We start from the raw sequence: 14,195 nt of genomic DNA on the forward strand, positions 1-14,195 counted from the left end.
GCCCCTGAAATTTCAGAAGCTGAATAGAGAGAAACTATTTTTGTTGCTTCTAAGTGACTATGTTCTAGCTATGTGTAGGAATGAGTGTCATTCAATCTTGAATGGAGGGGATTGGGCTAACACGTGGCTGGTTTAAGATGATGTTTATAGAGAGTAAAGAGAGATACCAACTTTATTCTTCTCTAATTTCACCTCTAATTCTTCTTCTGTTTTTCACCCTGACAAATCCATGCTCCATGTGAATTCCCACCACTCCCTCTGCCATGTGGCTGTGAAAATTGCTGACTTGTAGCTGTTAACGCTATCGATCTGCTCCCTTACTAAAGTGGAAAAGTTTGGTTTAAAACCATTTTCATTATAATTGTGTGTGTATTCTTGTACCTGTATGGGAGAAAGGTGCCTTCTTAATTTAATCAGAGCTTTAAATTTTGCCATGGTGACAAAGGAGAAAAAAAAAATTAAAAATATATATATTTACACACACACCTGGTTTTTGTTTAACTCTGGAGGTCATGTGTTTAGTTGCTCTGCGGGTCAGAGTCTGGAGAAGCAGGCACGTGACTGTGACTGTTTTTTCACGCAGTGCTGAGTATTTGCACAAGAATTTCATCATCCTCTCTCAGGAAGGGCTGCCAACTGCAGGGTAACGTGGTTTCACTGTGGAGGGGAAAAAAGATGAGTTTTATATGTAAAATTACTTTTAACACCGTAACGCTTCTTGACACGAAGGTCAATATGTGCCTAAATTACTCTAAGTAACTGAGTTTATTACAGTTCCTCTCTGTCACATTCCCTTGCTGCAGCTGTGACGCTTTGCTGTGTAACTTACTTAATTGTACAGTTGTGTTTGCTGCTGTGTGTCTGTTGGGTATGCTATGAATATTTAGATTTTTCTTTCTCTGTAGTTCTGTAATTTAAACAAATTTCAGTGAAGTGTATTTAACCTGAAGTAATCTGGAATGTGTGTTGCTTTGGGCTGTGCTTTTTTAGGAACTTCCTTCTGCAAAATTGTGTTCAGAAAAGCAATTTTGTTTGTGTAAAGATAGGACGGAGAATCAGCCCTTACACGCTATGCATTTTTGTAGCTTTTCCTTTGTTTTTTTTTAAGACAACTTCAATTCGCAGTGCTATTGGTGCTTTCAGTGGGTGTAGTTTGAGAGCGTGGCCCTATACTGCAAACTTACGCGCTTATACGTGTGCACACCCCCAGTTTTCCTTCCAAAGACTTCATTTGGACGCTACCTGAAAATGTCAAAGGTCTGTCGGCTGAGCTGCCTTTAGCAACCTGGTAAACAGCTGTTGGGGGGCGGAAAGTGCAGGACATGCTATTTCCATGATAAACTCTTTTCCTCTGATGATATCAATACAGCTTTTTAAGTAGGGATTCATTGTATGCCTGTCAGCACTGTGCTGGGTAGAAAGACTGTGAGTAACGTCTTGGAATATTTAAAGAAAAAGTTTAAGGGGGGCGAGGGGACTTTACAGTTTTTTTTAATAAAGACATCAAGATACAGTTATAGACAGAGGGTAGATCTATAAAAATATCGTAAGTGAATCTAAAAATGGGACAAATAATCGTTCTTATAATTAAGCCTAACGGACCTTCCTGTGTAAGTTTGATAAGAGGGCTTGCTGATATTCACATTTTTTTTTCTGTTTAGTCAGTAAATTATGCATAAAGGACAAAATAGAAATAATCACCCAGGCATTTGTGTCACTTATGTCTGACTAATTCTCATCCATTATCTTTTATGGTTTTAAAATGGGAGATGAAGTAGCGGGGCTGATATCTGTGCTGATAAAATATGTAATAATGACTGTTTTCTTAATTAAAGTTGCATGTGCTATGAAAGATTGACAGCAGTCATTGGTGGTGTTTACATTGAATCCGTATGAAGTACAGGCAAATTTTGTGAAAGCGTCAAAAGAGCAAAGAAAGGGTCAAAAAACCCTAACCACTGACTTCATGTCACCTACATATATTAAGTCAAAAAGTGTACTGAAGTTTCAAGGAAAGGAAGAAGAAAACACCTGAATGCTTTTTTCAGAGTAGGTGGTGGAGGCAAGTTGTTTCTCTTAAAATGTTGATTATTTTCCTCTAAGTTGTATGAAAAAAAATCCTGATAAGGAACCATGTTTATCAAGGTGGGAATTACGTTTTGCACTGATGGGTCTGAATTTTAATTTGAAGAGGGTACAGAATATAGTTTTCAATTAATTTAAGATAATTGGATGGAATAAAGGTGTGCTGTTCTTATACATTTTCTCTACATGTAGAAAACAACAAATGACTCGTAATTATTTTACAATAATTCATGGGACTCTATTCTGCAGCAATTAGAAAATGCAATAATGCCAGTCAGAGTAAAAGAAAAAAAGAAAAGAAAAAACTCAGACAATTCTGGGATTCCCTCTCTATGAAGCCTAATTCCCATTCAAAGGACCAAAGTACTTTCTTATTCTGATCTCAGAATTGGATCTCTGGGATTTCATTCCTGAATAGGATTTTGATTGATTTTATTTTTGTAGTTTTATCTTATTTCATAATGTTTGTATTAAATCAGATACCTCTGAGCACTTAATCATTTTTAGCTTCTAGATCTTTGTATTTAATATTATATTTGCTGTCAAAATTTAATATAAATAAGAATCACAATAAATGCAAGTCATTGATCAGATGCAGCAAACTACAGCACTGACAGGGAACCAAAGCCTCATCCAGAAATCTTTGTCTGTAATAGAGACACCTATTGACTTCAGTGGGTTTTGGGTCAGGCCTCAAATGGAAACAAAACCCATCTGTGCTTGCTAGACAGGTCAGCAGCTGACCTGGAATATGATAGCCATTAATCCACTGTAATAACTGTATGTCCTTACTGAAAAATGGTGACTAGTAAGAAAAACGGTAGGATGCTGTGCTGTGTTCACAGGGTGTAAAGCAGAGAATCTACAGACCAGATGAGAGGGATCTGGTGCATAAAACCAAATTGTCCTTCAAGCACCCTTATCATCCATCTCCTGATCACAAATTACGGGGGAATTAGCTTGCAATGCCTATGTGGGCCCCAGGAGATAAATGTTGGAGGCTCCCAAACCTTCCTTGTAGGCTGTATCCAGGAGAGGCCATAGATGATGGCAATACCAATGCTGCATGGTCCCCCTCCTAGGGACTGGGGGAGCTGAGCATCACTGAACAAATATCCCTAACTCAAGTGAGTCACCTCTTTAGAGAGATTAAAAGGCTCCTTCCCTTACTTCAGCAGCTATGTCACTGGGGAGCAAAAAAAATCCAGGCATTAACTTGAGTGGGAAGGAGATTGACTGCGTAGAAAAGACTACACAAACTACTGTGTGGTCCTTTTCTCTGAAAGGAGACAGTCAGGGAGACCTTATTTCCAGCCCCTTCTCCAAGGATTGTTTCCATAAGTTGCATTAAATACTCACTATTAAAAATAGAGGACTATATCTTCATTATGTGAGTATGTACTGGATATATTTTTATAATGCCTGTGGGATCAGGACACTCATGCTAGTGTTGTAAATCAAAGAAATAAGCCTTTGGAAACAAAAAGTAGTTTTACTTTCAAAGTGCTGATCCCAATATTGCTTGAAAATAAACTCTGACTTACTGATTAAGCCCATGGGTTCTTAAAATTTGTAGTTTGGAAAAGTGAATGTTAACTTACTTTACAGTGTCTTTAGATTATAATGAGGTGCCTGTATTAGTGATGGCCATGTCCATGAATCTAGCTTGCTTTTCTCCATGTTTCACAATATCTACCGGCGGAAATAAAGATCTCTAAACCATCCTCCCCGATGTCTACCAAATGAGGCCCAGAAGGTCAATGCTCTTCTGACCTGTGGAAGAGCACACATGGTGTTACCAATACCCCAACATGGGTTGGGCGAGGTCTTGGACAGCTGTGGAGGAACTGAGAAGCGTTTTCCTGGGGAATTGGGAGCCTGGTCACCCCTTCCACAGGGCTTTCAGTGGGGTGGCAACTCTGTGGGAGGTGACTGGTTGGGTATATTGATTCCAGCCCGCTCAGCCGCTTGCTTTAACATCAAACCCAACTACTTGTCCAGGTGTAGCCCTCTGCCTCCCAGAAACCTTGAAAAGCACTTTGAGAACCAAGATGTTAAAATACCTTTTTTCCAACCGTTTTTGCTATTTTATTTTCTGTTTTAGCAGCTAAGGGATGATTAGGATGAATGAGTGGGAATGATAAATTTGGTGACAATGAGGAGGTGTGAACAACCTGTGTGGAGACAGCACAAAAATAGGATATCTCCAATACCTCCCAGGAGAGGGTGAACATTAGCTAAATGAAAACTGCTGTCTTAAAGAGCTCTACTGGCCTGTTGGTGTTTTTTTAAAAGTCTACATGCTGATAGGAGAGGAAAGATTGCCACTGTGTAAGATACCACGTCTAGAGGGGAAAAAGCAAATGTGCTCATCGTAAACTAAATGATGGCAAATTAAACCAGGTAACTAGCATCATGCTGGCCATTTGGCTAGCCTATAAACAGGTTTGGATTAATGGCCGCTAATGAGGCTGTGCTGTTTAGGAGTTTATATTTAAATACCAACTGGTGTCCTTCCCATATGTGTCGACGAAGCTCTTCTGGATGGTGTTCAGGGGTTGGCATAAAAATTTGATAAAAAACCTGATCTGCATTTATGTATTTGAAGCGAAAAGAATAAAGACAAATGTGTCATAAGGGATTTAATTTTTAAAAGTATCTATAACTTGGAATATACCACCACACTTTCAGAAACCCTCTTCCACAAAAACCAAGGCTGGGTTAAGTGACAATGAATGTAATGGTCAGCTGGCTACAACCCATATAATCGTCTGTTGTTCTATCCACAGCTGGTTTCTGGATAACTGTAGTATACTATTGGTTTTAAGAAAAGAGAGATGGTACTTATTGAGGATGTGTACTTAAAAGAGTTTTCTTTCTCAGAGAGAAGCAGCTGTACTCTCTGGTGGCTCTGTGCTGCAAATTATGTGCTAATTTGTCCTATTTCAGCCTATCCCCTAGAGTTTTTCTGTTGCACCAAAACTCTTGGGGATGTTAGAAAGGGAGAGAATATTGTGTGGTCTATACAGTTCCCTAAACTGGGGCAACCACCAAGCACCTCAATGAGCCTCTTCACTGCCTTCTGCAACAAGATTCAGTAGGCAGCACCGGCAAAGTTTTACCCTCAAGTACAGAGTATGTATCATAAATTTTCTTTGCCAATAGATCTGTAAAGCTAAGTGCAAAAATGCTCTCTTGAACACAGTGGTGTCTCTGAGCATTACAGTTACAGAACTATTTTTCTTATCAAGATCAATGAGCTTGTAAATTTTGCAGTTACAGTTTTGGATATTCTGTTAGAAACTATGATCTGTCATGTTTGCAGCTTGACTTGGGCTTCTCGCCTTTCCCAGGGCAAATGGAGCTAAAACGTATTATTCAGCGTAGCTGGAAGGAAACATTAATTCAAGGTCCTGGTCTTGAAAGTTACATTTCTAACGATGCCTTCGTCTGCCATCTGTATCCTGCCTGCTCTGCCCTTGTACGTGAGCACGGCTGTACACAAACACCCCCTCCTATTTTTAAGACAGAAGAGCTGAAAGAGGCTGAACGTTGCACAGCCTGGAAACAACTTCAGTGTAGCTGTGCACCTGCTATTTTTAGGAGCACAGACTGCAGAAACAATAATGCTGCTTCTGGCTTTGAGATCTCAAAACTGTGAATGATACTTCAGCGTTTGTAACTGCTATCGGTCTGGTGAGAGAACTTAGAAGCTGCTGATGTAGCTTCAAAAAAGGACGTATCTATAGAGGAAAAAAGAAAAAAGCCTTCAGGGGTTACAGCAATATGTTGCCTTGGAAATACTTCAATTGATCAGTTTTACCATTCTATTCAAATACTTCACTTTTTTAAAAAAGCTTTAAATCAAGTAAGTTTGGGTCTTGAATGATGCAGCTTTAGTGGCTACTTATCAGCCATTTGTGAATATGCACACTGCAGAAGCTAACTGTGGCGTTTTTCATTTTAAGGTGAAATTGAATGACCTGAAAATGGAACCGTCTTCTCCTGTGATACCAGCAACCATTTTAGAACAAGCTGCCTTGCGGCTAGGATGCAGTCCCACGGACAAGAAACTTGCTCTTTGCTTAGATGAAGAAGATGAGTTAAAGCATCTTCGTGAATGTTTCTATATCCCAAAAGTCAAGGATCTGCCTCCAAGTGAGAGTTATAATTACAGTGAGAGAGCGGGGGGGGGGAAGAAGGGTGGGGTTTCACATCTTCTGCATCTGTTTATCACAAATCTTTGGAAATCATTGTCACTTGTGAGATAATTGAGCAGTTGCAGTCATATCTGAGCACAGTATGTCCCTGGTGTTGCTAAATCAATCCATCAACTTATTCTAGCACCGAAAGCTTTATGCTTTCATTTCCATCCTGAATAAAATGTGAGGATACAGTACTTACATGGTGCTTATGCTGTCAGTCAGCTGCTTTGAACAATATAGTGACTGATTGAAAATTATAGGCAGAAGCATTTCTATCTAATGGTTTGAAATGGCAATGTCGCTTACAATAGTTCAGAGCAGTTGCTTCCTTGGTATAATATGGTTTGGTGTTATCTACCTAGTTACAATTATTTTAGTTAATGAAAGAGACTGTACATATATTACATTAACATTTATGCCTTATTGCTGGCAGTAGTGATGATTTTTTTCCTGAGGCCAAATGGAAGACTGTGCCTTAGAACAAATAATTGATCTGAGCAAATAATTCATAATGAAACCTTTTATTTGAAGATCTTTCCTCCTTTCCTCATGAATTGCCTACAAATAGATAACTGCATATGGCTTCAATGTAGCCATGCAAAATGGTTCTCGAAATTTTTCTGCTTCATTCCTGGTCTGTAGGTTGTTTCGAGGAGCTTGTGGCATGCCTGGGCATGGAGAGGACGTGGTGGGAAGGCAGGAGGGCTGGCAAGCTGAGAGGGAGGCGTTTGCTTTGGGTGAGCACTGCCAGCCCAGCAAAAGTATGGAACATTTTCATGGGATTTTTTTGTACTCACCGCTGCTGCTGTATCTGGCCAAAATCATGCAGGGAAACCTGGTGGGAGAACCCGCCTATGGAGGCTGCGTGGTTCTGCGCTCTTCTCCTGCTTCCCAAGTCCTGTCTAGGTTTATTTTCAGCTCACATGTCAAATATAGGCAGAACAAATCTGCAGGCCCTGGTCATCACACACTGGAAGCTGAAGAAATGGCATATTATTTCCTTAGATTGTGAACATAGTAGGCATAGTCACTCTCCTCCTTATCAGCCTTGACAGAAAGTATCTATTAAAAATTAAAGGAAAAATATCGTAGAAATTTCTTGCAAAATATTTTCATTTTCTAATAAATGCAGATACAATTTGCAGATTTTTTTTTTCCCCCTTGAAAGAACAGCACTGATGGTACATGAGAAATTACAGGTACATTCACCAAATTATGTCCAGTAAGGATCTGTGTTAGGAAATGGTATCAATTATCTGAATTCCTGGACATCTTTTGAAACTATCTTTGTCTTCAGTATCTTTCTGCTGCACAATGATGAATGCTGGGAATGCAGTCTGCTCCTGTCCTTAGGACACGGGGATGATAAATCTTAGTTCTCTGTGTACTGGTGGCACTGGCTTATCTTCACCCACTTTTAAATCCTTGAGTTTAGCTATTTGTATTATTCAGAGAAGAACTGGACACTTCGCAAATATTTAAACTAGATGCTTCCCCGGCACAGAGGAGGTGTTCTCAGCCTGTCTGCCAAAAAGTAATTTATTTTTTTTTCCTCCCCTGGTTGCTTAAGAGAGTTTCCTAAACCCTATCTGTTTGGGTATGACTATTCTGTACTCAAAGCCACTTCAGCTGCCAGCGTCCCACTGCAGAACGTCCCTCTAAAGCTGGAAAGATGCTGGAAGGCAGCTCACATGGCCATTGCTGCTGCCCTTCATCTGGCTGTGCAGTTTGAAGTCCAAAAGTCCAGCTCAAGTAGGGCACCTGAGCTGCAGCCGTGTCTTCGACTACAGCGTGTCAAATGTGTCTCAAGAATATGAAAGGTCACTTTTCAGTGTAGTGTCACAGCAGCTTCCGATTAAAGAATCTTCTGAGAAGTATGTAGAGATTTTGATACCCCTGTGACAGTTTTCATTGCTTCTCTTCCAACCTTTGTTATTGTTTGTTTTTCAGTTACCACAATATTTGGACCCAAAGACTGCTGATGTTTTTTTTTTCCACAGTTACTATGATATTTAGTCCTGAGACTGTGGATATATATGTTTAGCAAAGATAAGCAGCCTACAAAGTAGTAGCAGTTGAACAGCAGAGAGAACCCATCATTCCTACGTTCCCAAATTGAGGGTTTTTTTGCCTCGTCTTTTTCCCCTGTCTCCCTTTTTCTGTGCTTCAGCTGTCATCAGGAACAGCTTCCCTGCTGAAAAACAGCAGGGGTGTAAATACATATATATATATATATTTACATTGTGTGTCTATACCATAGAGACAGATCTCCCATGACATTTATCTGAGCACAGGAGCGGATCCTAGATAACATGCTTCTGAAGATAAATGTCATTACAGATATTAGCCATCAAATATTCTTTATATATTTACATAAAACATTACAATGAGGTTTTAAAATGAAGCCTTACAAGAAGCAGATGAGAACATCCATAGGGCATGACTGTAAGATGACGTACATAAAAATATTTAGAAAGTCATTATAATAGTTTAATTTAGTTATCAACTTATAAACTGTCACAGCTGTTTATTTGTTGTATCAATCAAGTGGAAACCACTAGCAGATGAAGTCCCTGGCAAATCTTTGAGCTTTTATGTGCAAGCATGAGGGACGAGGCTCAGGTGAGCAAATAGGAAAAGATGACAGCAGAAGATTTAGAGAAATGTTTGGATCTCCTCGCTCTTCTCTGAGCTGACAACAAAGTCTCTTTAATGCTTTTTCGTGCGCTGCAGGGAGGAGGTAGGAATGACTGGATTGCAGTTGGCAGTCGGGCACCAAATCACCAATCTGATTAAGGCTATGGCTTGTGCTTTGTCGTCTTGTAAAGGAACAGAGCATCATTTGGGTTTCTTGGGAATAGAAAGATGTCCCAGACTGAAAGTGTTGAGCTATATTTCCCTGAAGAGATGGTTAAAGGTAGTGGTTAATCATATAAATCTGGATCTTTGTTTGGAGGGCTTGTGAGGGGAGTGTAGGAAGGTGTGAAAGAGGTGATCTTTTATCCTTCAACAAAAGATAGGACTCGGATATGTATAAGCAGATTTAGTCCTTCCTTTCTGGTTAATAAAGATGTTGTCCTTTTCCCTTTTGGACTGAATATTTCTGAAACTAAACTTGCTTTTTCTTTGAGGTCTAAAAGGTATTGAAATACATCTTCAATGTAGATGAATGGGTATGTTTAGCATGCAAAATAATTTAAGTTATTAGATCTGACCAGTTTGCATGAATCTGAGTAGGTGTGATAATAACTTATAATGTATCTAATTAATCTTAAAGTAAATCATTGTTCATGGTTTTTTTTTTTTTTATTCAGGCTACTCTAAGGACACATTTCAGCAATTCTTTCCAGCAATTTTTGCACCAGCTGTTATTTCATCAATTGTGCTAATTTCCTATTTGAATATTTCAATATATATTGCATGTCAACTGCAGCTCCTCCAGAAATAAAAAGGGCCAATACTGTGAGAAATGAGGGAAGAGCAAATTGGGGAAAGACAAGTGCTAGTCTCAAGAAAACAAATGTGTTGCTGTAAAGATCATCACGTTGACCGAGGAAATGTTGGAGCACAACAGTGTGCTGGTCAGAAGAAGCTGTGAAATGACAAAGATGCTGCAAAAAACAAGCCTAGTTTTGGAAGCAGCACTGGTCTAAAATGAGTCTTTTAGTGATGTTGTAGAGGGGGAAGTAAACGGCTTTTTGTGAATAGGAAAAGAGTACAGTCCAACACAGAGTTGATAACACACCAAAAAAAGAATATCCAAAATAACAGGTGCAAAAGTAGAAAAATACACTTTGTCAAAGTGGTAATGCTATCTCTCGCCAAGAGTGAGCCAAGAGGCATTTTTATTTAGAAAGGATTGTGGTGGAAGAAAAGCTAACTTGCTTGTAATTCCTTACCTTTTTTAATGCTTGATTGGAGTATAAAGAGTATAAGCGAGACTGAGCTCCAAATTCTTGAGCCAAGTTCCTTCTCTCTATTCCCAATGAGGCAGTATTATTGTGTTTCTTGATAGGAAAAGAACTGTTAATAGAACCAGTTTAGGAGCATGGATAATATTTATGCCTCTCTGTTTTCATTCATATTAGAATAGAGATGAAAAACAGACATAGTATCTGTAAAACAGATTAGGCTGAAATTGCTCTCTGACTTACGTTTTTTAAAAGCTTCTGAAGCTTTAATTAAGAAATTATCCGAGTTGTCTATACTTCTGAAAAATGTGTTTCTGGTGAAGTTCAGTGAAGTTGGTAATTGTTAGTGCAAAAGGTAGTAAGAGACCTTTTCCAGGCATCTAATCTGTTTTTCTGCAGCCCTAATATAAATTTTCACAGACACAAATGCAATCTTATAATTTGTTTCTAGTATGTATCTCAACATTTTCGTTCACTTGATCTTTTTTTCTGAGGTATATTGACTATGTTTACCAAAAATACATGTAATGTTAACTTTTGGGGTATTGTTAAGTATACGTATAGATGAATGCAAATTACTTACTACTTCTAGAAGGTCACCATCACTTGTCCCTCCAAGAATCTCTGAGATGAGAAATAATAGAAAAAGACAATGCTTGGATTGATGGATGATGACATGGGGTAATTAGATTTTTCAGAACCTCACTAGAGCTATTTATAAATTTCTATCATTTTGCTTTTTTCCTAATCATTGAAAGAATTTGTCAACATAGATTTCCTCCTCAGATGATGATGATGACATGAGGTGCAGCCCACAATAAATGCTGACAAGAACTTTTGAGACTACCTTAAAATATTCTATACAATGACTACATTTTTCTAAATAGTGATTTAATCACGCAAGGACACCTTAGATGAAAGATACGGATTTACCTAGTCTTAACTTTTTATTAAACACACGATTCAAGTAGTTTCACAACTCAGGAGTAGGAATATATTGATGATGGATGATAAGTGGATAGCCTGGTCAGGAAGATGCTCCCTCTTTACTCACTGTTGGTTACAGACCTGACAAAATCAGTGCTGGTGGCTGCTTCCCACACAGCCCCAGGGACCTGGGGATCTAACGCTGCCTGAACTCACATTAGCTCCAGAACAAGTATAGATGGACTCAGCCAAAAATTGCAGAAGGATGTGGGGAATAACTGCTTGCAAATTGCTAGGCTGTCCTCCTCCTTAGACCCCTTTGCAGGGTCACCTGCGTGGTGATCTGGGAGGAAGGTCCGGATGCGGTACCTCTGTTTGCATGTGGGGACCACGATGTCCCAGGGAGATGCTGAATGGACAGAGTTCTGGGTAGTGACGTGTGTGTGTGTGTGCATGTGTGCTGTCCCCTGTGCTCACTCCCACGTGTGTCTCGTTTCTGTGATTTCCCTCCACAGCTGATCTGAGCCTGGTGAACGGAGAGGAAACATGCGTATACTTTGCTGGGAATTCTCTTGGGCTCCAGCCAAGAAAAGTTAAAACTTACTTGGATGAAGAACTGGACAAATGGGCTCGAACGTGAGTACATCGCAGGGTATGCGAGATGCTAACCTGGGCTTCAGATGAGGAGAGAAAAGGAAAAAAAAATTTACAATGAGGGTGGTGAAGCAGTGGAACAGGTTGCCCAGAGAGGTGGTGGAAGCCCCATCCCTGGAGGCATTCAAGGTCAGGCTGGACGGGGCTCTCAGCAACTTTATCCAGTTGGAGATGTCCCTGCTCACTGCAGGAGGGGTTGGACTAGATGACCTCTAAAGGTCCCTTCCAGCCCTTCTATGATTCTATGAGTGTTTCATTTTATTTTGGGATCTACCTTGGAAATGCTTGAATAAAAGAATAGTATGTTAAAAACACTACAGCCTGGGAGTAAAGCATGTTCAGTGTTTCCCTAGCACTATTTATATCTCCTTTAAAGGTGTGAACAGTAAAGCAGGCAAAGAGAAACTTCCAGCAGTGATAACCTGGTGGCTCTGCTTTGGCTCATGTGGAGGACCTGCACAGCTTAACCATCCCCATCCAATTGCTATGTGTGCTTATACGCAAGAAACGCAAACTCATTTGGTTACTGCTGTTTGCTGGGGAACATGATTCAGTTTCAGGCCCTGTGATTTTCTAATTAGTACTTTTAACTGCATGTGATTCACCCTGCAGGCCTTGCAATGGGCAGTTCCCCTTGAAATAGCACCGAGCGCAGGTGGTGCTGCTGCCAGTGCTGGCAGGTTTTTGGCTCCTCTTAAACCAGGTCTCTGCCTGACAAGTTCATTCTATTTAGAAAGAAGCATTCCTGTCTTCTCAGTAGCATCTCAGCAAGGAGCTGCGAGCGGATCGCGATGAGCTCTGCCAAATGGATCTCATGTAAGGCAGACAGGAGCACAAAAGAGAGACACATTTCAGTGTTGCAGTAAAGGGGCATTGTCATCACAGCAAATGGGAAACTTTTTTTCCTACCTATAAATTAAAAAGCTGCTTTTTTTTTTTAATATTATACTTTGTTTCCATGGAGAGTCTGCGCTTTGAGGTGTCCAGCACCTGCCTGAGTAGCTGGAGCAGGGACAAGTAAGAAAAAAGATAAGTGAAAGCCAGGGAGCTGAAGGCAGGAAAGGAAAATAACATCCAGATGAGTAAGTGAGCTGGGAGAGAGATGAACACTATTATAGGGTGCGGGATATGAGTGGAACAGATGTGATTTCATGGTGAGAGAGCAGAGGAAATGTGGGGAGGCAGAAGAGGAAAAACTAATTCTGCTAACTGGGCAGCCTTTTTTCAGTAGAAACGGTCTAGATGGAGGCTTCACGATGTAAATGTGAAAACTCTGTGGCTGTTCTTTCACTTGTCAATTTATGAATGCTGTGGGTTAATAAAAATGGATTACTGTTTTCTATTTATTACTTCTATTCTCGTAAGTGAGAAGAAGGTTGAGAATGAATGGGAATGAATGTGAACTTTGGGAAGCACTCGTTCCTCCTGGTTATTCATTCGGCACAGCACTGCAGTTTCTCTAGTCATTTGAAAAAATTGCAAGCCTGTCCATTTCTGTATGATTATCCTACTTTATCAGGGTAACAGCTGAGCTCTTTCAAAAGGTAAAAGTCAGATAGCACTTTTGTCTGTTAGAGTGTGCACTGGGAGCACAAACATATTTCAGCTCATTCACTGCACCTTTTCACTGGTTCTTTTCCATTCTTATGTTTGTCTTTGCTACAGTGAAGGATTATTTTTTTTTCTTGATGATTATAAAAACCCAAAAGAAAAGAGTAGGCAGCATGTTTCTTGAGAAGATCAAAAGTGCCTTCAGTAGCTAAGGGGCAAATATGGCTGAACATAATATCAAGCCATCGGACGAGAGGGAGCAAATCTAGAAAAGCTATTTGCCAAAAATACAGCTTGGCCCCAAACACCTTACCCAGAAGAAATCAGAAAGTTTAAAAAAAACCCCAAAAAACCAAAAAAACAAACAAACAAAAGCAAAACAACCCAAACCAAATCCAAACTAAAATCAACAAAAACCTAGAACAAAATCCTGCTAGTTGCAGATGCACCTAAAGCAACTAAGAAAGTCAGGGTAAAGTCAAACTGTTTTTGAACGGAGCAGTGTATGCTTAAAGAAGCTGATGGGCAGGATCAGGTGCTGGGGACTGCAAAGGAATAAGTGGTTGGAGATGCAGAAATGGGTATTTTTATTCCTGTCACCAAGGACAGCCTAGCAAAATCCGGTCTAAAGTAATAGCTGTTACCAGCTGAAGCCTGTTCGATGGCTTGTGTGTTGGCAGCGTGGAATTTAGTGGTTGTGACTTAGATAAATAAGTAGTGAGAATCTAAGAAATGGCATGCAAATTAGGTACATCCTTCAAGTCAGCAATGATATAGATTCTGGCTTTTTTCTAGATTGGTTTATCGCATTTTCTGTTTGTTGTGTCTTGGGACTCATCTCAAATAACTACTATACTTGTCT

The 14,195-nt window shown here is 39.8% G+C and overlaps 1 protein-coding gene across 1 annotated transcript in view; it reads left to right on the forward strand.

Annotated features, from left to right (window-relative positions):
* The first annotated feature begins 6,074 nt into the window (after positions 1–6,074).
* KYNU (kynureninase) overlaps positions 6,075–14,195 on the forward strand; it is a 54,407-nt gene continuing 46,286 nt past the window's right edge. The window contains exons 1-2 of the mRNA XM_009703541.1: positions 6,075–6,243; positions 11,644–11,764. Of these exons, the coding sequence (XP_009701843.1) occupies positions 6,075–6,243; positions 11,644–11,764 (290 nt within the window). The remainder of the gene's footprint in view (positions 6,244–11,643; positions 11,765–14,195) is intronic.

This window comes from Cariama cristata, unplaced genomic scaffold (assembly GCF_000690535.1).
Source record: "Cariama cristata isolate BGI_N322 unplaced genomic scaffold, ASM69053v1 scaffold20187, whole genome shotgun sequence".
Taxonomy (NCBI): domain Eukaryota; kingdom Metazoa; phylum Chordata; class Aves; order Cariamiformes; family Cariamidae; genus Cariama; species Cariama cristata.